Source organism: Medicago truncatula, chromosome 3 (genome assembly GCF_003473485.1).
Source record: "Medicago truncatula cultivar Jemalong A17 chromosome 3, MtrunA17r5.0-ANR, whole genome shotgun sequence".
NCBI classification, from domain to species: domain Eukaryota; kingdom Viridiplantae; phylum Streptophyta; class Magnoliopsida; order Fabales; family Fabaceae; genus Medicago; species Medicago truncatula.
Genome location: NC_053044.1, coordinates 5,300,229 through 5,323,800, shown reverse-complemented (window position 1 = coordinate 5,323,800; position 23,572 = coordinate 5,300,229). Strand labels below are relative to the sequence as shown.

Below are 23,572 nucleotides of genomic sequence, written 5' to 3'. Positions count from 1 at the left end.
CTTAATCAGTTGATAAGGATAAATACAACGCATAATATATGCAAGGTCTGAGGTTCGAATCCCCGCCACCACCAAAAAAACAATACATCCACTCAAATTTATAACGGTGTATTTTAAAATCTTGCACCTTTTCATTTTAACAAAATTAAAGGTCAAATTTTGCATTGTGTAAAAGAGTTAATCAATACTCTGACACACATATTAATGCATATTTTTTATCTTTAATATCTTTTATTATCTACTTGAAAAAATTATAAAAATTTAATATTTTGAAAATATTAATTGAGACGAATTCAACATCCTATATGATATTTTTATCTTCGTATATTAGTAGAAAAATATGATTAAAGTATGTCAAGTCAAAAGTATACATTATCAAACAGATCATCTAATAATTGTCCACGTCATCTACTCCCTAGTTATAAATCATCTATAAATGGAAACAAAGATTCATTTGTTATGTGATATAACTTAATTTCTTTTCTACAAACATATTGAAACACGTTTGTTTCCATGGATGATGAGGTGAAGGTCATTCATCAATGTCAAGTGAGTCCTCCACAAGGTTCTCTTCCATCTTCAATCACAATTCCATTGAGTTACCTTGACCTTCCATGGTTTCGCTGCCCCTATATGAAAAGAATTTACTACTACAACTTCCCTCATTCCACACAACACTTCCTTCAAACTTCACTCCCAATTCTCAAAAACTCTCTTTCCCTCACTCTCCAACATTTCTTCCCTTTCTCCTCTAAGACCGTTTTTCCTCCTAAACCAAAAACCCCTTACATTCTCTACTCTCAAGGTGACTCCATCTCATTTACAATATGTGAATCCAAATCAAACTTCAACCACCTCATATCCAATTCACCAAAAGATCTTGCAATTTCAAACCCTTTTGCTCCTTTAATTCCATCACCAAGTATTTTACAAGATGGCACATTGTTGTTCCCAATATTGGCCATTCAAATCACTCTTTTTCCAAACTCTGGACTCACAATTTGTCTCACTTTTAGACATGAAATTGCGGATGGTAAATCATTTCATCATTTCATTAAATATTGGTCCTTACTTTCAAGTGGAAACTTAGGAAATTCATCTCTTTCATTACCGTTACACAATAGAGACATTATTCAAGACACAAAAAATCTTAAACAAAGTTTCTTAGAACAACTTTGGAATTCTCCACCAAAAACAATAGAATCTACTAGTAGCAACAACAACATGGTTCGTCATAGATTTATATTAACACATCACCAAGTGGAAAAATTGAAGAGATGGATCGTTACAAAAAGTAAAACTATTGGTCTTGAAACACTTCATTTGTCAACCTTTGTTGTTACATGTTCTTTGTTTTGGGTATCTAAGGTAAAAACACAATCACAACATGACACAAACAAAAGTATAGTTGATTGTGTTTTTGACAATGATTTTGATGATAATTATGGTTTTGGATTTTTAATGGATTTGCGAGACCATTTTAAGATTTCAACAAATTATTTTGGAAATTGTTTAGGCTCTTGTATTGTGGCACTTCCAAAGAGGAAGTTATCGGGAGAGAATGGTATATGTGAAGCAGTTAATTCTATTGGAATAGAAATTAAGGGTTTGATTGATCCACTAAAAAGGGTTGAAGATCTTATGTTTTTGCAACGTATTAGGGACTTGGATATTAAGTTTCAAAATATAACTTCTGTTGCAGCATCACCAAAGTTTAATGTGTATGAAACTAATTTTGGATGGGGGAAGCCTGTTTTGAGTGAAATTCTTCATGTGGAGAACTCAAGTACATTTTGTCTTTCAAGTTCTAAAGATGAAGATCGTGGCATTGAAGTTGGGATGGTGTTAGAGGCAGCTCAGGTGAAGAAATTTAGTGATGTCCTAGAAGCTCAACTTAGAGATATTGTGGGACTTGATGAAATTATTTCAAGGGGTAAATAGTCGTGTTAATTTGATTTCTGAATGTGTGAGGCGATGCGATTGTAGTGTCTGAAGATACAAGAACTACAATCGCATTGCATGTGTTTTTTTATTAGTCATTTCAATTTTTAAAGGTGTTTTAGTTGGTTATTACGGTCTTCATAATGACGTGTTTTTCATTGGTCAATTTAGTGGAAAAAAAAAATTTATTTAACAAAAAAGACAATTAATTATATGATGGCGCGTCTTACATTTGAAGATCAAAATGATGTTTACCTTTATTGGCTTGTATTTGTTAATGTTGTTGTTTGTTCATCTTCTAATTATTAAAATTTGTTTATCAACATTTACAAAATAAATTGGTCAAGATCAATATTAATATTATTAAAATAATTTTTTATTAATTAAAAAAAGTTATTCGTAGTTAATAGTTGTATGAAGTTTTTTTTCCTGTTTTTGTTCTTCTGTTTGTATTTTGCCTCTGTTATCAAAAAAGAAATAGTTGTATGAAGTTCACCGAAGGAGCTTGAGCCACTGCAATAACTATAATATATATTCCTTCCGTTTCGAAATGAATGTCACTTTAGTAAAAAAAAATTATTTTAAAATAAATATCACTTTACATTTCTAGTACAATTTTAATTTTTTTCTTCCAACTTTACCTTCAATAAATACTACTTCCTCCATCCCTATATATAATCTCCTTTTTCTTTTTTCACATTTTTTAAGAAAAGTTGTTAATGCAATTAATGTGTCTATTTTGTGTATTAATATTACTAAATTATCTTTTGTTTGTATGTGTGTTAAATTTGACTTTTCATATTTCCAGATAAGTTAGCCGTATTAATTAGGGATATGTTTAGGAAAAAAAATAATAAATGCATCTAGTAATTTGAAAAGGAGTTTATATTTATGGACAATTTTTTAGTCAAATGGATGGTTATATATAGAGACGGAAGGAGTACAACTTTTCTCTCACACAATTTTCAATACTTTGTCTTGTCACTATAAAAAATTTGCCATATAGCAACGGTCATATTTAGCAACCGCAGAAAAAAGAGTTGCTATAGATAAAATTTAGCAACTGATGTTCCAATACCCCGTTGCTATAGGTTAAGAATGAAAAAGCAGCCCGCATCTCAAAATCTTCATCTCACCCTAAATCTCTTTTATTTCCTCTCACCCTCAATCTATGAAACAATCTCATTCCTACCAATTTTCTTTCTCTTTCTTTGTTTCAAACTGAATCCCTAATTTTCGAAGAGGAAAAACAAATCCTCAATCTCTCGCGAACCCTTTTTTCCATTCCTCTCTATCTAACGCCTGTTTTGATTTATTAATTATTTAATTGAGTCTGAAATTTATTAAGAGAGTTTAGAATATATTTATATGATTATATGACTTGTTAGGTGGCTTATTATATTATTTAATAGAATAAGATTAGAAAATATAATAATATTGAGTTTAGGGGTTGTTATGAGATTTTAGAAAGTTTGGAGGGAGAAAGAGAAATAAGATAAAATAGATGGAGGAGATATAAATAAGGGAAGATCTAAGTTTAGAAGGAGAATTGTACCTACGATCAATTTGGAGAAAAGGGAGAAAAAGCCAAAGAGAGGAGCAAGAGACCTAGAGGCTGCGGTTTTCATCTAATAAGATAAGGGTGAGACTAACTCTGCAATTCTATTAAGTATATGATTCATATGATTAGATTTAACAAGTATAGGATTGATTTTAGAGAATTTGGGAATTAGTGTTGAGAATTGTAATTGATTGTTAATAGATTTGAGAACCCCTTTGAATTTGCATACAGTAGATTGATGAATAATTGGTGTTCTAATGATAGGTTAATCATAGGGTAATGATTATGGTCAAGTTTGAAGAGTATTGGATCGAAAACAGAGTCGAAAAGATTTCCCCAAGGCGAAATCGCAGCTGAACTGCGATTTTGCTGTCAGTGTGCAAAACGCGTTTTTATTGTCTCAGTTTGACAAGTTTAAGTTCCGAACTGGGTTTAGGTGTCTTCACGAAAGTTGTAGGTATGGATGTTAGCTTTCTAATACCGTTGATTTGACGTCTAAATGAATTATAGAACTTGAGTTATGGTCAAATTACTGCATGTAGGTCACAGTGAATATTTATGAATTTCAGCACAACCTTTCCCGAATTTGAAATGAATACTGTATTGATAAATACATAATTGGTCTTAGGTGTCTTCACAAAAGTTGTAGGTATGGATGTTATCTGTCACTAGCCTTTGGAGGCACTCGATTTAAGCACATAGAACTCAAGACATGATCAAAATACTACACAGAGGTCAGTAGGGATCAACACGGTTGTGCTCTTTCCCTGAGCTTAGGAAAACCAACTTTTCTGAAATTTTCTGTTTCGAATTGTCCTTTGGTGTAAATACGAAAGTTTTCGATAATTTTGCTAGCTTCCCAATGACCTTGGTTTGACGTGAAAATGATTTTTGATGTTTGATTTATGATGAAAATACACCAAGGAGGTCTTAGCGAAATTGCACAGTGACAGCATTCTTTGTTTCATGTTCTTGCGTTTGTTTCACATGTTTAATGCAGGTTGATAAATTGATAATGCAGGTTGTGATCATGAATTATGTACACAGTGTACCTTGTACCCTTGTACCCTTGTTCCACAAACTCAACTTCAACAAGAACAAATGGTCCCCCAGGTTCAATAACTTGTCCTCTCTGTTTAAATATTTCATTATGATGCTGAATAACAAGCACAAAAAAAAAACTAATAAACCAGTTAGATAGTCTAGACTCTGCATTGATATGTATCTATTTAAATTATGAAGCTGAATTACTTGTCTGCTACTTACAGAACCCAACTGTCTATTTTTCTAGTTCAGGCCACGAACAACCTACGAAAAAGATGTGATACAAAATCGATTATCTCAAGAAGATTTGAATGCGAGAAATTCAAGAGAGGACAAATGTGTTTATGGCAAATATCATGTTAGTGATACAAAATCGATTATCTCAATAAGATTTGAATGATATTTTACAAGCTGCAAAACAGGTATATTATATAATTGATATTTTACTTTTCGAGTTCAGATTTCGAATATTAGGATAACATGAAGTAAGTAGAGTTTGTAACATATTTTCTTTTTATTTTTAATAGGCCACAGATGGTGCTAGTGCTCCAAACCAGATAAATTCTTCAAGTTGATGTAGTGATGAAGACGGAAGAGAGGAAGATTAGAAATTGTTTTTATCTTGGATATGTTTATGCTCATCTAATGTTTTTTTGACGTCTATTTTTGTGTTGGTTATTATATAAAATTGATATTATTTTGTTATTTTGATATGTTTGTAAGACTTACTACTTTGATCATATAATTGAAATTCTCTTTGATGTTACCTTAGATTGTGTAGTGCAATAAAAAAGTATTGCCGAATATATTATTTTTTTGGTCAGGAATTAGTGTGAAAATTTAATTATTATTAAAAAATATATTTATATTAGGGTGAATTTTATTTAAAAAAAAAAAAAAAGAACCTATAGCAACGGACAGTTTGGTCCTATACCAACGGATATGTAGGTTGGCTAAAGCTATTTAATAGGTGTAAAATGCCGTTGCTATAGCTCCGAAATCTTTAGCATCAAGCTTATTTTCCGTTGGTATAAGTTATTGGGACGACATTCTTGCCGTTGGTATAAGCATAGTATCCTAGACGGTAGCAGGTGGGCGTTGGTATAGGTTTTATGACCTATACCAACGGTTTTTGGGACATTTACCAACGGTTTCTGCCGTTGCTAAATGGCAAGTTTCTTGTCGTGTTTTCCTATAAAGTACGTTTAGTAAAAACGTTATATCCAATGATTATTTCATTCTGTTTCTTAATATGTGTGCTAAAGCCTAAAGTGACACTCATTTTAAAAAAGAGGGAGTTACTGGCAGATATACAAAGACATGGAAAGGGATTGTTTTATGTCAGCAGAAGAAGCTCAAGCCCACGAATTGTTGATATGATCGCAGATTGAATTTCAATATAAAAACTAACATAAATTAAATCAAAATACAAACAAATAAACCTAAAGGAGGTAAATTTTAGTTAAACGAGTAAAATTAATTAAAGGCTTTTATATATGTTTAGTCCTTGTAAATAGGGGTCATTTAAAATTTGATCTACGAATTTGCTAATTATTTTATTTCGTCACTGTAAAATTTAGTCCTTCATCCCAATTAATCACTACCACATCACTGATTAGCTGACGTGGCAGTCTAAATCAGCAAATTAGGGGGTGTACAGACGAAAAATACCCTTGGCTTGTTCAGACAAATGCACAATGACCAAAGTGCCCCTTACTTCATTTTCTCGTCTTTCAATGAGAAAATGAAGTCAGTATCATCATTTACAAATAACAAACAGAAGCAACAAAAACTTCAATGAGGTAAATCATAGTGGTGCCTTTGAGAATTGAAAGAGTATTGAATATAACTTTTATTAATTTTAATTAGTTTGATATATTTTACACTTTAATGAGGTAAATTAAGTGAGATTCATTTATTAATTTTCTATTTATTGTTTCTTATGCGGTGTTCCGGGAGCATTGGTTAACAACACCCATCTGAATAAATATAAAGAGCAGTGATACACTGACCACCCCATGTGGCAATACTACACTCATGTACCACTCTAGTGTGGCACATTTAATTAATAATTTTTTTTTTTGTCAAATTCATGTCACAAAAAATGAAGTAATGATAAAACAAAATAAAAATTAACTTTATCACCTCATTCAGCCATTCTCACTCCATGCACTTTCCCTTTTCTCCCAGCCGTAGCAACTCGCGAGATTTCACGTCGCCATCGTCGATCTTCGATTCTCCCCTTTTACATTGAAATCCATTGGGTCTTCATTATTCTCCCTTTGTGCTCTCTCTTGTCGGCGGTTTTCTTTCAACCGTAGCACCCTCGCCGACGCTCTCTTTGTGCTCTTTCTCGCCGGCGTGGATCCCATGTGAATTTTAATCAATCAAAGAGAATGTGTTAAAAAATGTGTTAAAAAATGTGTGTTTTCATATTAGAAGGTTTGCATGAACATCATGCACTTATTTGGTTTGGACAAAATTACCCCTTTCTCTTTCTTCAATTATTATTAAATTACATTTCTCTTAAAGTAATTTTCTAACGCACCTACTAGATTTAAAGAGAAAAGCTGGTTGAACGGCTGTTAGATTTAAAGAAAGACATGGTGCAACCTTTTTGTCTTCTTTTTCCAGTCTTTGAAAGAAGATAGTTGATAGCCCACCTACTACCTGTACCACTACGTGTCTGTCATGTCTTTTACACTAGTTGTGACTTCTGGCCTACCACTAGTTGAACCAACAACCCACTTAATCAAAGAGAGTAAACATTTCTTACACTTTACACTTGCATTTTATTGGTTGTGATTTTTCTGAAGAACTTTCACTTCTTCTTCTTCTTCTTGTTACAAACTAAGAAACTCATGGAGGGTATTAAGGTAGAAAAACGCCTCTCACTGTCAACTTCTGTGAAGGTGTTGTTCGAAAAGATTGTTTCAAGTGACTTTGCTGACAAATTCCGGGGCACGAAGCTTGACGTTTCACTCTTGATAAACCTCAAGACAAGACTGCTGAGGTTATTAATTGCACTTAATGATGCTGAGGAGAAACCGATCACCAATCCAACTGTCAAGGAATGGTTTTATATGTTGAGATATGTTGTCTTTGAAGTTGCCAATTTCATTGATGAAATCAATCAGGTGCTCAATGATTCTTCTTCTCATTTCAAACGGTTTGATGTATTGATTAATTCTATAATGATCAAATTACTTGAAAGATTAGAATTCTTGAGTTCAAGAGGTGAACAGAAAGGTGTTTCCAACAGTTTTTGGAATGGAAGTCCTCCTACAAATTCTGTTGTGGTTAATGAATCTTCTATTTATGGAAGAGACAGTGATGTAGAGAAACTTAAAAATCTTTTGCTTTTAGAAGATGCTACAGATGGTGATAGTAGTAAAACAGGTATAATTTCAATTGTGGGTATGGGAGGGATTGGTAAAACAACCCTTGCTAAATTACTTTATAATGATCGCAAAGTTGAGGAGAAATTTAGGGTGAGAGGGTGGGCACATATTTCAAAAGATTTTGTTATTTCCAGGGTTTTGGAAACCATTCTTGAATCTATTACTTCACAAACAGAAATCAGTGATGGTAACCTGAATTCTCAACTTCTTCAATGTCTCAATGAAAAAAGAAAGGACGAAACTAGTGACGTATACTCAAATCTTCTAGTATTGACAGTGCAACAAATTCTAAGAACTCATGTTTTTTTGCTTGTATTGGATGATGTGTGGGATGCAAAATCTGTCAATTGGATATATCTGATGGACATTTTGAATGTCGGGGAAACGGAAAGCAGGATCATCATCACAACACGGGATGAAAGAGTTGCACTATCCATGCAAACCTTTCTTTCTGTCCACTATTTGAGGCCTCTAGAAAGTAATGATTGTTGGTCTTTACTTGCCAGACATGCGTTTGGAGCATGGAACAACCACCAACGGTCTGATCTCGAAGAAATTGGTAAAGAAATTGCAAAAAAATGTGATGGATTACCATTAGCAGCAATAGCACTCGGGGCTTTTCTTCGCATCAACTTCTCACCAGATTATTGGTTTAATGTGCTAAAAAGCGACATTTTGGAATTGATGGATTATGATGTGAAACATGCTCTACAATTGAGCTACCATTATCTACCGGCTCCTTTAAAACAGTGCTTTGGATACTGTTCAATTTTTCCAAAGAAGTCAATCTTAGAAAAAAATGTGGTAGTTCAGTTGTGGATTGCAGTAGGCTTAGTAGACACGTCTGCAGATCAGGAAAAGGTCAAAGAAGAATACTTTGATGAACTGGTATCAAGGTCGTTGATTCATCGACGATCTATTGGTGATGAGGAAGCAAACTTTGAAATGCATAGCCTAATCCATGATTTAGCTACAACGGTTTCATCTCCATATTCTATCAGGTTGGACGAACATAACCCATCTGAAATGGTTCGTAATTTGTCATACAATAGAGGTCTGTTTGACTCATTTAATAAATTTGATAAATTGTATGGAGTGAAAGATCTACGCACCTTTCTAGCATTACCATTACAACAAAAACTGCCTTTTTGTTTGTTATCGAACAAGGTAGTACATGACTTGTTGCCAACAATGAAAGAGTTGCGTGTGTTGTCTTTGTCAAACTACAAGAGTATCACTGAGGTTCCCAACTCTATTGGAAATTTGTCAGACCTACGGTACTTAAATCTTTCTCACACTAAGATTGAAAGGTTGCCTTCTGAAACATGCAAGCTTTACAATCTGCAGTTCTTGTTATTGTCAGGCTGTAAAAGGCTCACTGAATTGCCCGAGGACATGGGAAAATTGGTTCATCTATGTCACCTTGATGTTAGTGACACTACATTGAGGGAGATGCCAGCACAAATAGCCAAACTAGAAAATCTTCAAACTTTGTCTGATTTTGTTGTCAGCAAACATGATGGTGGATTGAAGGTTGCAGAGCTAGGAAATTTTCCCCACCTACAGGGAAAACTTTCCATCTCAGAACTGCAAAATGTCAATGACCCCTTTGAAGCTTTTCAAGCCAATATGAAGATGAAAGAACGAATAGACGAGTTAGCTTTAGAATGGGATTGTGGTAGTACTTTTACAGATTCACAAATTCAAATTCAAAGTGTTGTACTTGAAGACCTGCGACCCTCAACAAATTTGAAAAGTCTCACCATCAAAGGCTATGGCGGAATCTGCTTTCCAAATTGGTTGAGTGATACTTTATTTATCAACCTGGTATATTTGAAGATCTCGAATTGTGATGATTGTTTATGGCTTCCACCCCTTGGACAATTGGGAAATCTGAAAGAACTAATCATTGAAGGGATGCATTCAGTACAGATAATTGGTCCTGAATTCTATGCAAGTGATTGTTCTCCTTCATTTCAACCATTTCCATCCTTGGAGACTCTACACTTTGAGAATATGCAAGAGTGGGAGGAGTGGAATTTGATTGGAGGTACAACTAATGAATTTCCTAGTCTAAAAACTTTGTTACTTAGTAAGTGTCCGAAACTGAGAGTAGGAATCATACCTGACAAATTTCCTTCCATAACTGAACTTGAGTTAACTGAATATCCTCTTATGCTGCAGCCATTGCCATCATTCGATCATGGATTCAGGAAACTAATGGTCCCTCTAAATTCTCTTAGACAGTTGACCATAGAAGGCTTTCCATCTCCAATGTCTTTCCCAATAGACGGTCTCGCTAAAACCTTGAAATTTCTCATAATCAGTAATTGTGAGTATCTAGAGTTCCTTCCTCATGAACACTTGGATAATTACACATCACTTGAGGAATTGAAAATATCTTATAGTTGTGATTCAATGATATCATTTTCTTTGGGCGCTCTCCCTGTCCTCAAAAGTCTGTTCATTGAGGGTTGTAAAAATTTGAAATCGATATTAATTGCAGAAGACGCGTCGGAAAAGAGTCTCTCATTTCTTAGAAGCATCAAAATATGGGATTGTAATGAACTAGAATCATTTCCCCCAGGCGGATTGGCCACTCCAAACCTCATTTACTTTGCAGTGTGGAAATGTGAGAAGCTTCACTCACTGCCAGAAGCAATGAACACTCTAGCTGGCCTTCAAGAATTGGAAATTGATAATCTACCAAGTCTTCAATCTTTTGTTATAGATGATTTGCCTATCAGTTTACAGGAACTGACTGTTGGCTCTGTTGGAGGGATTTTATGGAACACTGAGCCAACTTGGGAACATCTCACTTGTCTTTCAGTGTTGCGAATTAACGGTAATGATATGGTGAACTCGCTGATGGTGCCGTTGCTACCTGCATCTCTTGTGACACTTTGTGTATGTGGTCTTAGTGATACAAACTTTGATGGTAAGTGGCTTCAACATCTCACTTCTCTTCAAAACCTTGAGATTGTTAACGCTCCCAAACTCAAGTCGTTGCCAAAAAAAGGATTGCCTTCCTCACTTTCGGTACTAAATATGACTGGTTGTCCATTGCTCAAAGCAAGTTTGCGGAGGAAGCGAGGGAAAGAGTGGAGTAAGATTGCTCACATACCTGCCATAATTATTGACCATGAATTGATTACATGAGTTTCTTATCATGGTTAGACACTGAAATACTTTTTTTTTTTTTTTTGTTTCTTATCATGTCATCATCAGTTAATATGTTAATTTGAATAGTAACATCAAAATACAATATTATAACACTAACACTCTTTTTTAATTATAGAATTATCTTCTGTTTCACCCCTGCTGCTGCTCAATCTTGTTGTTGTGAGAAGCCAAATTCGCATGCCCGACCTGCAACTAAGTCCAGTACATGTTTTACAGATGATTAACAGTTGAAAAGGAGAAATATCAACTGACTCAGAATATGTTAGGTGCTCTTTTTGTCTATACGACTTCATATATGTTTTAATGATCTGGTTTAAAAGCATTTCCACATTTTTCTGTTTATCTAACTGTTTTGATTTAACATCAGCATATATTAAAACACAAACTCATCTTATAAACATAGAATTATTTGTCATCTCTGATTTTTCCAAACTGCCAATATGGATATTTTATTCTTCTTTTTATACTTTCCACCAACCCAAATAGGTGCCACCATTGAGAAGATTCTCTACTTGTGTGTGTCTGCTGGTCTCTGCTGAATTGGACTGCTCTTCATCACTGGTGACCTGTTTTCCACTTCTCCAATTCTGTCCAAGCCTTAATTTTATGTGAGTTTTTAATATATCCTTCACCAATGATGCTGGTTATTAACTTTCAGAAGTTACACTCAATTTGATTAACTAATATTCCCTTGTTTAGTTTTTTTTCCCAATTTTTTAATATATACTGTGATGCATGTACAAAAAATCATCTTTATCTTTGTTAATATGATTTTGAGGGCATAGATGTTTCTACTTGTGTATGTAAACAAAGGAATCAGAACTAAATGTTTATGTTTGGTCTAACATGGTCTGGATTTTGTATAGTGTAATGCTTCTGTAACCAATGATTTCACCTAGTAAAAATTAGGTCTTCATTACATTTTCTACAAAGAAAATATTCAACTACTTGGCTTCCTCACTAGTCTTCTTAACCTTCCTTTCATAAACTATGAAAAGCATCAAATTCTCATAATGCCCTTATCCTTAATGACACTCCCATAATACCCTTATCCTTAATGACACTCCCATCACATTCTTACGCATATTTTACAATTATGGTCTTAACTCTTAACTATGAAAAGCATCAAATTCTCTTTTTACTAATATTTTAGGTTATTTTTTCATATGCAAAATTACTTATTCCTGTTAGGCATCAGTGATCTTAACTCATAACTATGACCATGATACGGTTGATGTGCTGTAGTTTTTCTTGTCCATATTTAGTTACGCTTTAATCACGTTCCTATTTGTGCACCTTCAGGAAAAGCTGAATAATAAGTTATAGTAATTTAGAATGCAGTATGTTTTTTTGCCTCTAATCTGTATTATGTTAAAATTCATCGTAGTCCAAAATATCATTGATGACGAATTTTATTTTCTTTTTTGTTAGGTTTGTATTTGCTTGACTGGAGGTAAATTTGTCCGATGGTTTTCTACACAAATCTTATTGATGTTCGTGGAATATCTAACTCTTTGTAGAGAGATCCTTGACACTATCCATGGCACATTCATTCTTTGTTTCACACATTCAAAAAAAGAGCATCAAAACCATGAAAGAGCAGAGCCATTCAAGCAAGAGTTTAGTTGAAAATAGTAGCAATATATCCAGTTCTGTTACAGAAAATGCAGAACCATTTTCTCATTGATTTCGAAAATACATTGAAGTTTGAGCTGTAAAGATAGTATGAGCTTGGTTATTTGAGCTGCAATATATCCAGTTCTGTTACAGAAAATGCAGAAACATTTTTCAAACACATTGACATAAGCTGAAAAAGTGCTTCTAGCACAAAAGTCACCCAAAGTTGCCTGGTGTGAAAAAGAATAAGAATAGCTTTAGAAATACAATTGAGATTTATGAGCATGGATCCTCTACAGCAAACATCAACACTTTGCGGCAAAGTAGTTGCTATGAAATCGAGCAAGGTGGTAGAGGATGGGGGTAGCTATGGGGTGCCAACCTAGTTGGGATGTCAAGTTATCTCCTGATGCCTTCCTTCGCTTTTGATTCATCAAAAAAAAAAAAGCTATGACAGATATTTGCTGCTCGTCGTAGTTGCTATAGCAATGATCTTTTTTCTGAATTTTGTAATAAAACCAGAAGAGATAAATAATAGTCGCATAGAAAAGTGAGTCAAAAAGAGTAATGATAAAAGCTATCAAAAGGAAACCTATATCTGTGATGTCGCTGCTCCCGTCTTGATTCCAGTCACACAATCACTCTTGAGGCCCTTGGATGATCTTCAAACAGGCTAAAGAATAACAAATAGGCTAAACTGCACTTTTCGCCCCCTAAGTTTCAAAATGTTTCGATTTTGGCTCCCTATTAAAAAAATTAAAATTTTGCCTCTTAATTTTACAAAATGTTACAGAGCTAATGAGCAGACGCCACGTGTCCCAAAACAGGGGGACAAAATTGCAACTTTTTGTAAAGATAAATGGTCAAAAGAGCTTATTTCCCTAAGGATAGAGGGTTAAATGTTTCCATAAAGTTAGAGGGGCAAAAGAGCATATTTCCCTAAAGATAAAAGAACAAAAATTTCATTTTTTTAATAGGGTGCCAAAATCGCAACATTTTGAAACTTAGGGGGCGAAAAGTGCAGTTTAACCTAAAAAAAACTCAAAAATAAAATCTGGGACAATAAATCTGATAGATGTAGTAGTAAACATATTGTCCCAAAACACAAATAATTGGAGCCGTAAAAAATAAAAACCTAAACTTGATGTTGTGTATTGTATGCTGATGCTATATATTAAAAAAAAATTATTGATGACATAATAACAAATAAGTATTCAATGACTTGCCCTTGTCTTTAGCAAGCTCCTTCCCAACACAATTGATGTCAAAAACACTCATCTTCACAAAACTGAAGATGCATGTAGTAAAACCTATCAAAGAGGAAATTTATACCTTAAATTCCAAATCTGCCATCTTGCTGCCAGCCATCAATCCCACTTGAAGCCCTTGGTCAATCTGCAAACCATAAAGTCTGGTTAGAATGATAATCACCTTAAGGAACCTTTCTCAAGGAAATAGTTCTAATTGACCAACTGGAGGAAGCAATATTATTAAGTCAAGACAGTTAGATAAACACAAAATATGGAAATGCACATATGAAATTCATTGAACAAATTTACCAGAGAAGTATCTCAGAGACTCACCTAGACATGAAACTACTGTGATCAGTTCGTTATCAATAATTATGGCAGGTATGTGAGCAAAAAGATGCAGGTAGCAATGGCACCATCAGCGAGCTCCCCATATCATTACCGTTAATTCGCAACATAGAAAGACAAGTTGTTCCCAAGTTGGCTCAGTATTCCACAAAATCCCTCCAACAGAGTCAACAGTCACTTCCTTTAAACTGATAGGCAAATCATCTATGGCAAAAGACTGAAGATTTGGTAGGTTATCAGTTTCCATTTCTTAAAGGCCAGATAGACTGTTCATTGCTTCAGGTAGTGAACGAAGCTTCTCACTTCCACACTGCAATATAAACAAGGATTGAAGTTGCCAATCCACAACTGTGGACGATTCTACTAAGCCTTCTGCAATCCACAACTGAACTACAAGGTTTTTTTCTATGATAGACTTCTTCGGAAAAAGTGACCAATATGCAAAGCTGATAGGGTAAATCCGCAAGTGCACGGTTTACCGATGTAGTAATAAAGAGTATCGTTCCGACAGGGAGTTGTTGAATTCAATTAACTATTATGAATGATTAGAAGAGAATTTAAATTGTAAAGTTGGCATTTTTAACGGTTTAAAAATAATAATAAAAAGCACCGGGATTATTGGTTCGTCATAGTGACAAATCCTTCACAAACCAAACCCTAAACCTAGAACTTTATGTTGGACCTATTTTCTAAAGATAAGTTTCTCTTTAGCCTATCACATCTCCTTTCGGTTTCAATGAGTGTGTTCCTCTAGCAACCACGCCTATTCTCATGGTTGATTGCTATTGGAATCCTTGAAGAACAAAACTTTATTGTCTCAAGGTTTGCTATACTATTCTCATGTTTTGCAATCCTTGTCTAAATTCACTTGTGCCACTCATCTATATCTCTAATACTGTCTGTCTCTATGTTAGGTGTTTGATGCTAGTGACCTTTGTTGAAGTTTATTCCTGTTAGGCATCACCGTTGATCATGATATTGTCATGCAGTTGGCCAGGCTTGACATGCTGTAGTTTTTTCTTGTTGGTAGTTAGTTAGGCTTTTATCATGTACTCTATTTGTTCTAGTCATTTAGAATATAATATGTTGTATTTGCCTCTAAATTATATGTTAGAAGTTCATTGTATTTGGAAGCAATGACCAACTCCATCATTGGTGCCTAAAGTATTGTCCACACCTAATTTTATTTGCTTCTCGTTACAGCTTTGTTCTATTAAAAAATGAACACCATCAATCTTGACACGGTATCTGTATATATTTTTATGTTAGGTTTGTATTTCCTCAACTGGAAATAGATTCGTCCAGCTTTGTTACAGGAAATGCAGAACCATTTTTTCGTTAATTTAAAAAATACAGTGAAGTATGAATCCTTTGCTTGATCTGTAAAGATCAGATGAGTTTGATAACTATCTCTTTTCTCCTCTATTCACTATTTCTCCTTCATTTCTATTCTTATAATATACTAGGCAGTGTGGTGTTATGGAACTCATGGTTTTAAACTTGTTCTTGTTGAATGAAAATGCTGGTACAAACATACCTAATAACTGTTAAAAAATCTGGATGCAGGGTGCTGAAGAGAAAAGAGATAGAAAAATAGGCGGAAAATCTCAGAAGATGATGATAAAGAAAAAAAATCCAAGTTCAAAGAGGGAAAAGACCAATAAATGAGTAAAAGGAACAATGTTTGTCAGTTACTGCTGAGTATGTATCATTGTTAATGATAACTTGGTAAGTCGGCAAGGTCAATCAAGCGGAGCAAGAGAGACATGTTCAAACATTTGTTGAGGCGTGGCGACTGGTGGTACAGTTCAGGGATGTTGTAATATGAATTGTAGAATTTAAATATAAAGTTGTGCACTGTATACCCTAATATTTCACTGATAATACAAAGGCACTGCAGCTGCTCTGCAGTCGGAGACGTAGGCAATATTGGCTGAACTTCGTTACCAAACATCGTGTGTTCCTTATTTGCGTTTATTGTTCCTTTAATCTTGATTTTTGAACTGGTTTGCTGTTCTAACATATTTACTGACAACACGCCATGTTTACATTGCAAGGGAAGCCAATTTAAACTGTCACATTCCACTCAAATCCTTTTCTTCTCTCTATTTTTCTCTTCTATTGTTGTAATCAGTCTCTAAAAAATTGTTTCAGTTTCAATTCTTTTACATTAAAACCAGTTTCCATTGGATGTCTTCTGAAAACCTGTGCCATATTTTTTACAGAAAATAAAAAAACACTATGTTAGCAAGTATAAACTTAACAGAATTCTTCTACATCTAATATGCTTGTGTAAACAAAATGGTCTTGAGAAAACTTATTCAACAGAGTTTCAGTTTTCTTTAATATTCTTGCCTCTAATTGTTTCTAATCCGGTCTTGATATTTAGTACTTGGTGATTTGGAGATTTTCTCTCACATTCTAAATCCTACTTAGTATTAGAAGGTTGTGACATAGCTTCTTTCAAAAAAGTTGTATTAAAAGCTTTTCTATAATGCTCCTTTGAATCATGTAATATATTTTACTTTGAAAAATGCAGCAAATGGAGTGCTCACGGCATTCTTAGGTTACAATTAAAACGAGTAGATGAAAACTGGAAATTATAGGAAGAAAAGAGAAACATAAAGAGGGAATGAAAATATAGTAGGATAGATTATTTACTTTTTTTACATCCACTCACTGTTTCATATATGGTGAAAAATCAATTTAAATAAGTATCGGATTCCAGCACTGATATGGGACGGGTGTAAATATTATTTGCACTAGATTGTGACCCGCGCGTCGTGCGAATGTTGATATATACTTTATATATTTATATTTATAATTTTTGTATAACCACTTTAATTTTCAAATTTCTCAAACCGCTGTGAACCAAATTAGCGCATGAATGAATGTCGTAATTTAAATTTGTCTTCTGCTAGACAAAACTGAATGAAATGGTCTAAAACATGAAATGGCTCCACGGAAGAGTAAATGATCCATCGACGAACAAGATGTTGAACAATGGCAAAATTGATCGTATATGTGTGTCCCGCGTTGGTAAAAGGTTTAAGAATCATCTTCCCTTATTTCTCTTTAATTGCTTTTGATAGTCAGATCCCTTTTATTATTTTTTGAAATATCTTTCCATTAAGACACACTCTCCATTGGCCCCCACCTGATTGTTGGAAAAGTTAGAAGAGTACAATACTAAACAAAGAAAATAGATTTTGTTTTGCCATGGAAAAACCACTGCCCTGAAAGCGAATTCGGCAAGACCTCGATGCAATCTAAGTGCCGACCGTTCCCCAAGGTTAACACAACGAGCCTATGAACATGTGCCCTCGTGGCCTTAGGCTATGGAAAACAAGAACAATTGCCCAAATTATTTAGAAGTAAAAAAGGATATGTTTTTTTCTTCTAACAGACCAGTACTATGCTATTCTTTTCTATCAAAATACCAATTTTTTTTCTTTCTTATCATGTCATCATCAGTTAATATTGTTAATTTCAATACTAACATCAAAATACAATATTATAACACTAACACTCTTTTTTAGTTATAGAATTATATTCTGTTTCACACTTGCTACTGCCCAATCTTGTTGTGAGAAGCCAAATTCGCATGCCCGACCTGCAACCAAATCCAGTAAATGTTTTACAGATGATGAACAGATGAAAAGGAGAAATATCAACTGACTCAAAATATGTTAGGTACTCTTTTTGTCTATGTGACTTCATATATATTTTAATGAGCTGGTTTAAATACATTGAATGAATCAAACATTTGTAATGTGGTTTAGGTTCTTCTCTAATCTATTAGTATAGTAAATAACATATTTGCATTTCTGCAATACACAAACCATCTTTATCTTTGTAAGTCTGGTAAAACATCATAGACATAACTCTTAACCAAGCAAGCATTTTGCTTTGCAAATTTTTTGAAGTGTGATTCATGTAACATGTGAAAGAGCATCTTAGAGTTTTTCATTAGAAAACTGGTAAGGAAACACAATAATAGTTGAACATTTTTAGATTAGGTTGCTCATAAATTTTTATTAAGTGTATGTAAATTTTCAACAGAGAATATTCCACTACTTAGCCACCTCACTAGTCTTCTTAGCCTTCCTTTCATACACCCTCATATTTTACATGTATGGTCTTAACTCTTAACTATGAAAAGCATCAACTTCTCTTTTTTATTAGAGCAATGCTATATTCAACGAAATTTTTCTTCCCGAATCCATCACGAGATGACGTGTCACCGTTTAAGCATAACTACACTTCCGGAAATCATGGTGAACATGTGGCAGTTAATTAGCAAAAATCACTTCACTATGCAAAATTACTTATTCCTTTTGGGCATCGGTGTTGATCATGATACGGTTGATGCATGCAGTTCGCCTAGCTTGACATGTTACTGCTAGTTCTATTAAAAACTGAACACCGTCAATCTTGACACAGTATCTGTATTTATTTTTATGATTCAGGTTTGTATTTGCTCAACTGAAGGTAGATTCCTCCAATGGTTTTATCCACAAATCTTAATGATTCAGGGAGTATCCAGGCCTTTGTGGAGAGATCCTTGACAGTACCCAGGGCACATTCGTCCTTTATTTCACACATTCAGAGAAGGAGCATCCAAACCATGAAAGAGCATAGAGCCACGCAAGCAAGATTTTAGTTACACAGACATTGCAGAACCATTTTTTCATTGATTTGAAAAATACATTGGACTTTGAATCCTACGCTTGACCTGTAAAGATAATATGAGTTTGATTAATAACCAACCATTTATCACAATAAAATCATTGCTATGTGGATGAAAAAATGGCCAGCATATGTCAGTTTATTGATACAGTTCCATTTTTATGAGAAAATTGTATAGAACTTGCAAAAGCAGAAAAGTAATGTGTACCTCAACTAAATGGTGAAAAATATAAATAAACACCATATCATTGATATTAGAGTAGTAGTCATAAATGACTAACAACTAGCCAAAGAAGTCATACATACTGATTTCCTGATTTGAGAATTGTATATATTGCAGCCAACACTCAGTGGATTTAGTCCCACATCAGATAGATATGATTAATTCTTGAAAAGAGTTTATAAAGAGGAGGTACTTCTCACCTTAAAAGTTGGTTTCATAAGGATGAGTTAGGCCCCATAATCCACGCCTCAGGCCCATTGGTTGGGCTGACGCGTGATGGGGCGTGTTTCAGCCAACACGTTTGATGAGATAAAGTTTGAATTTTGTCATGGAACATCCACATGAATAAATTTATCTACGGGCCTAATATTTCCTAAAAAAAATAAAATCTATGGGCCTAATAAATGACTATTTGTTAATGCATTTTTATTAAAAGATATGAAAATGAATTTGCTATAATTGTTATTCTTACACAATGTTTGCATTATTGAATAATTCGGAGAAAATATCAAAGTAAGAATGTGCTATTTATAATGAAAATGAATTTTCCCTTTTGAGAAATGATATTTATACAACCACTTTCTCACAACTTTTTGACAACTTTCTCTCTCATACTCACATTATCCTCTTATTCTCTCTCTTCATTTTTCTCTCTTCATTGTTTTTGACCAATGAAAAGAGAGAAAAAAGAAGTTGTCACAAAAGTTGTCTCATATGGTTGTTCAAATAACACTACTCTTCCCTTTTTTAGGTTTTTTTGCACTATTGATTTTTGTTTCTAGTAAGATTTCAAACAGAACGGCTGTTTCCGGAGCACCATATATAGAAAACCAATTGTCTTTTTGGACACTGCTCATGTGAAAATAATAACTTATATTTTCTTGCTAGGCTTAATGGTATTATAGCAACAAATTAGTTTCTGAATAACTCGGTGCACAGTGTTTTCTTCCATTTTGAAAATTTTATTCATTCAGAATGAGCATGTGGCAAAATAAAATTAAAACTACTGCTTTCACCACCTGATTCACAGCAAGTATCATAAACAATATTTTCAAAAATCACCTCCACCGGAAAAAGTGCTTCTATCACAAAACACACCCTAAGTTGCTTAATTTGAATGAATACCAGCAGGGCCGTTTCTGTCAAACTGGAGGCCTGACTCTCTTATTAAAACGAGGCCCATAAAAAAATAAATTTGTTTAAAAGAGTGAAAAAAAACTATAATATTTTATTTTATATTTTTAGAGAATAGAGAATATTGAAGACCTCAAATCAATTAAAACTAGGCCAAAAAAGACCCTATCATATTGAAAAAAATACAATTAAAAAAATATTTACATTTGACCTCTCTAGGAGTTGAACCATAGACCCAAAGCACAATACTACCATACTTAACCATTAGGCCACGCCTTCCAAACCGTTAATGTTACAATGTTATATGTATATATCAATATTTTCAATACATCATATTAAAAAAACAAAATTGAAGCCCATCCTTGGGGGAGGCCCAGCTCGTTTGAGCTGTTCGCACCCCCTCAGGGCCGGCCCTGAATACCAGATAGCTTTAGAAATTACAAAAAGTATTCAGCTTATAAGAAAAAACTTCTCCTCTTTGATTTTCATGAGTAGGAATCCTCTACTGCATCCAGCGCTTGGCGGCAAAAAGTATTGCATTTAATTAAAAGAGGATGTTGCTGCTTCCATTTTGGTTCCAGTCACACAATCACCCTTGAGGCCCTTGGTTGATCTGCAAACAGACTAAGAATAAAAAAAAAAAAAACAAAAATGTTCCACACAAACACAAAGACTAAGCCACAAAATCTGATAGATGAAGTAGTTAACATGTAGTCCCAGATCACAATTACTTAATTGTTGTAAAAAATAAAGGAATTCAATTTGATGTGTTCTATAGTATGACGATGTGAATATCGAAATTAATATTTATTGATGACAGAATAATAAAGAAGAAAGAATATTTCGGGACACACCTGGACACAACACTCATGCAATCATTTTGTTGTTGATAACTATGGAGGAAATGTGAGCAATCTTGCACCATTATTTTCTTTGTTTCCTCTTCTAATTTGCTTCTCGCAATTGGCAGTTTCTGATATGCAATTCCCTCTTCTGGTAATGAATTGAGCTCGGTAGCTCATTCTATGACAAGAATTCAGGTCGGACATTGAAGCCACTTCCCATCCAAGCACTTTATATCTTCAGCAAAATAGAATGCAGGTCGGAGTGCACATCCCTTTTCTTTCGCGCCTTAACTATACCACCACTAAAAATTCATTGGATGTAGATTGCAGATGTGGAATATTTCTAAATTTCATTTCTTGAAGGCCAGCCATAGTGTTTCTTACGATTTTGCACCTCCAAATAAATGAGCTTAGGAATGGGTAATCCACCTAGGGAAAATAACTCCAGCTCATCACAAAACTGTATTGTGATGCTTCTAAGAAATGAGAGACTCTGCTTCGGCATATCTTCTGCAATCAATATTGATTACAAATTTTTAGAGCTGGCAATACTCACAAACTTTCATAAAAGCAGAAGATTTTTACCAAAGAGGGACGAAAAAATCAATAAATATTAGTAAGAAATAAATCTACAGCAAAGACAACTCATGAACAGGAACTTGTAAAAATAAACTGAGGGAGAAAAACACAATACTTGTGTTGGGAAGAAAGGCACTTCAGGTTTCAACCAAAGTCCCTTGCATGAAAGACCTAACATACATTTTGAGCAAATATTGCTATTTCTCCTCCTCGTCCACTTTTGATCGAAAAAATAGTTACTGAACTAGCTGCAGGCCATGCATCTCTGTTTTGCCTCTTGTAACAGCCATATTGGTACAAGCATGGGTGACAATGTATATATACCTACGATTGAAAAATTATTTAGTGTTATCTTGTTGTTATCATGGTTTTTGGGTGCCAAGCCATTAATTGGACTTGAACCTTTTGACCGTTGATATCTCTCTTTTTTCTTGGGAAGGGTAAAAGGAGAAAAACCCTTGAGTTTCCGGATTCGGGGGTCGTTTTCGCTACGGGAAGGTGTTAGGCACCCGGAGCGATTATGGTATTCCATAAGAACCGCTTTCCTAAGTTTATTTCTACGCTTTAATTTTATTGATTATTTGCAAAAAAGAAAGTGTGATTAGTTAAGAATGGGGGTGAGAAGAAGTAGAATTCGATTTTTATTTCGGCTTGGATGAGTTTTGACTCATTGCCTACGTACCGTCTTACGGGATCAAAACCGGCGTAGTTCTTGCTAAAAAGACTTGTTTTTTTGTTTTAATTGTTTGGTTTTAAGTTTTGAAAAAAAAAGGTTTTGAAGAAGGAGATTGGGAGGCTTCATGAGCATTAGATTTAGCAAAAAAAGTGAGGTTTGATTAGTGATTAAAAAGAAAGTCTAAATGATTAAGATGAATTGAATTTTTCTTAAGAAAAAAAAAGGAAAAAAAAAATGAAGTGTTGACTTCATATTTATTATGAAAATTTTTGAAGTGAAGTTCAATTGTTTTTTCTTAAAAAAAAGATGGATTTTCTCTAAGTGTTTAAACCTAAACGTTATCTAACCATACAATCCTATGCATACATCTAAGGTGAGTGTGTGCGTGTCGGTGCGTCATAGTGTCCATAGTCCATATTACAAAAATTGCCTAAATACATTCTATGGCCCCTTTGCCAAGCTACAAAATAATGGTGACAAATTACATCTCTAAAACGAATTAAAACTTGCAAAAATAAATGCTAGGCTAAAGAAGGTGGAGGGAATGCTAAATGAGATGCATGAAACATGGAAATAAACTTGTTAGTGAAAAGAAAAAACATAACAAGTACTAAGAAATAAAAGCATGCAAGATGGCACAAAAAGTTAACAAAATGACATTAAACCCTAAAAACTTAGGTATGAAACCTAAAGCATTCTTGGCCTCTAATTCTCATGCTTTAACAAATTTTGAAAGTGTTTTCTTTATCTCAAGTTATAGCATGGAATTATTGGAAACATGCAAGCATGGTTTCATGCCATATTTTCTAGAATAAACTTGGCATTTTATATCTTTCAAAATATGCATATGTTGTTCATAAAATCAAGAACTTATGAACCAAATCAAAACAGCAAATCAACATGAAATTATAGGCACAAATCTCTCATATTAACACATCAAGTAGCTTTTATCACATATTCTCACATCAAGGACAAATGTGTGAAGAAGAATCCATAACAAATAATCCAAAGAGAATTAAAATGCTATGAATTAATTATACCAAAATTTCATAGATCCTTAATGTGCAAAAATGTCATAAAA

General features: G+C 34.0%; 2 protein-coding genes and 2 long non-coding RNA genes across 7 annotated transcripts; 3 read left to right on the top strand and 1 right to left on the bottom strand.

Moving 5' to 3' along the window:
- The first annotated feature begins 513 nt into the window (after positions 1-513).
- Positions 514-1,941, top strand: LOC120579473 (coumaroyl-CoA:anthocyanidin 3-O-glucoside-6''-O-coumaroyltransferase 1). Its single transcript, XM_039831847.1, has one exon. It carries the CDS (start codon positions 514-516, stop codon positions 1,939-1,941), a length of 1,428 nt encoding a protein of 475 aa, XP_039687781.1.
- Positions 1,942-3,404: 1,463 nt separating this feature from the next.
- Positions 3,405-5,215, top strand: LOC120579754 (uncharacterized). Of its 2 annotated transcripts, none has more exons than XR_005645497.1 (3): positions 3,405-4,615; positions 4,794-4,968; positions 5,074-5,215. It is a non-coding gene; the product is annotated as an uncharacterized lncRNA (long non-coding RNA). The 2 variants fall into 2 exon arrangements; XR_005645496.1 differs by having other exon boundaries at positions 3,407-4,615; positions 4,799-4,968.
- A 1,924-nt stretch (positions 5,216-7,139) lies between these two features.
- Positions 7,140-12,925, top strand: LOC120579720 (putative disease resistance RPP13-like protein 1). Of its 3 annotated transcripts, XM_039832417.1 has the most exons (4): positions 7,142-11,119; positions 11,246-11,396; positions 11,617-11,738; positions 12,562-12,925. In XM_039832417.1, exon 1 carries the CDS (start codon positions 7,408-7,410, stop codon positions 11,104-11,106), a length of 3,699 nt encoding a protein of 1,232 aa, XP_039688351.1. In that variant the 5' UTR covers positions 7,142-7,407; the 3' UTR covers positions 11,107-11,119; positions 11,246-11,396; positions 11,617-11,738; positions 12,562-12,925. The 3 variants fall into 3 exon arrangements, with proteins under 3 accessions (XP_039688353.1, XP_039688352.1, XP_039688351.1); XM_039832419.1 differs by lacking the exons at positions 11,246-11,396; positions 11,617-11,738; positions 12,562-12,925 and having other exon boundaries at positions 7,140-9,997; positions 10,132-10,329; XM_039832418.1 differs by lacking the exons at positions 11,246-11,396; positions 11,617-11,738; positions 12,562-12,925 and having other exon boundaries at positions 7,140-10,039; positions 10,132-10,329.
- A 7,661-nt stretch (positions 12,926-20,586) lies between these two features.
- Positions 20,587-22,089, bottom strand: LOC120579756 (uncharacterized). The gene is made up of 3 exons (XR_005645499.1): positions 21,931-22,089; positions 21,246-21,746; positions 20,587-21,004 (listed from the first exon to the last, which is right to left on the bottom strand). It is a non-coding gene; the product is annotated as an uncharacterized lncRNA (long non-coding RNA).
- Between the last annotated feature and the right edge of the window lie 1,483 nt (positions 22,090-23,572).

What these genes read in the sequence shown, in the direction of transcription:
- LOC120579473 (XM_039831847.1), top strand. Translation starts at nt 514, where the DNA reads ATGGATGATGAGGTGAAGGTCATTCATCAATGTCAAGTGAGTCCTCCA.
- LOC120579720 (XM_039832417.1), top strand. Translation starts at nt 7,408, where the DNA reads ATGGAGGGTATTAAGGTAGAAAAACGCCTCTCACTGTCAACTTCTGTG.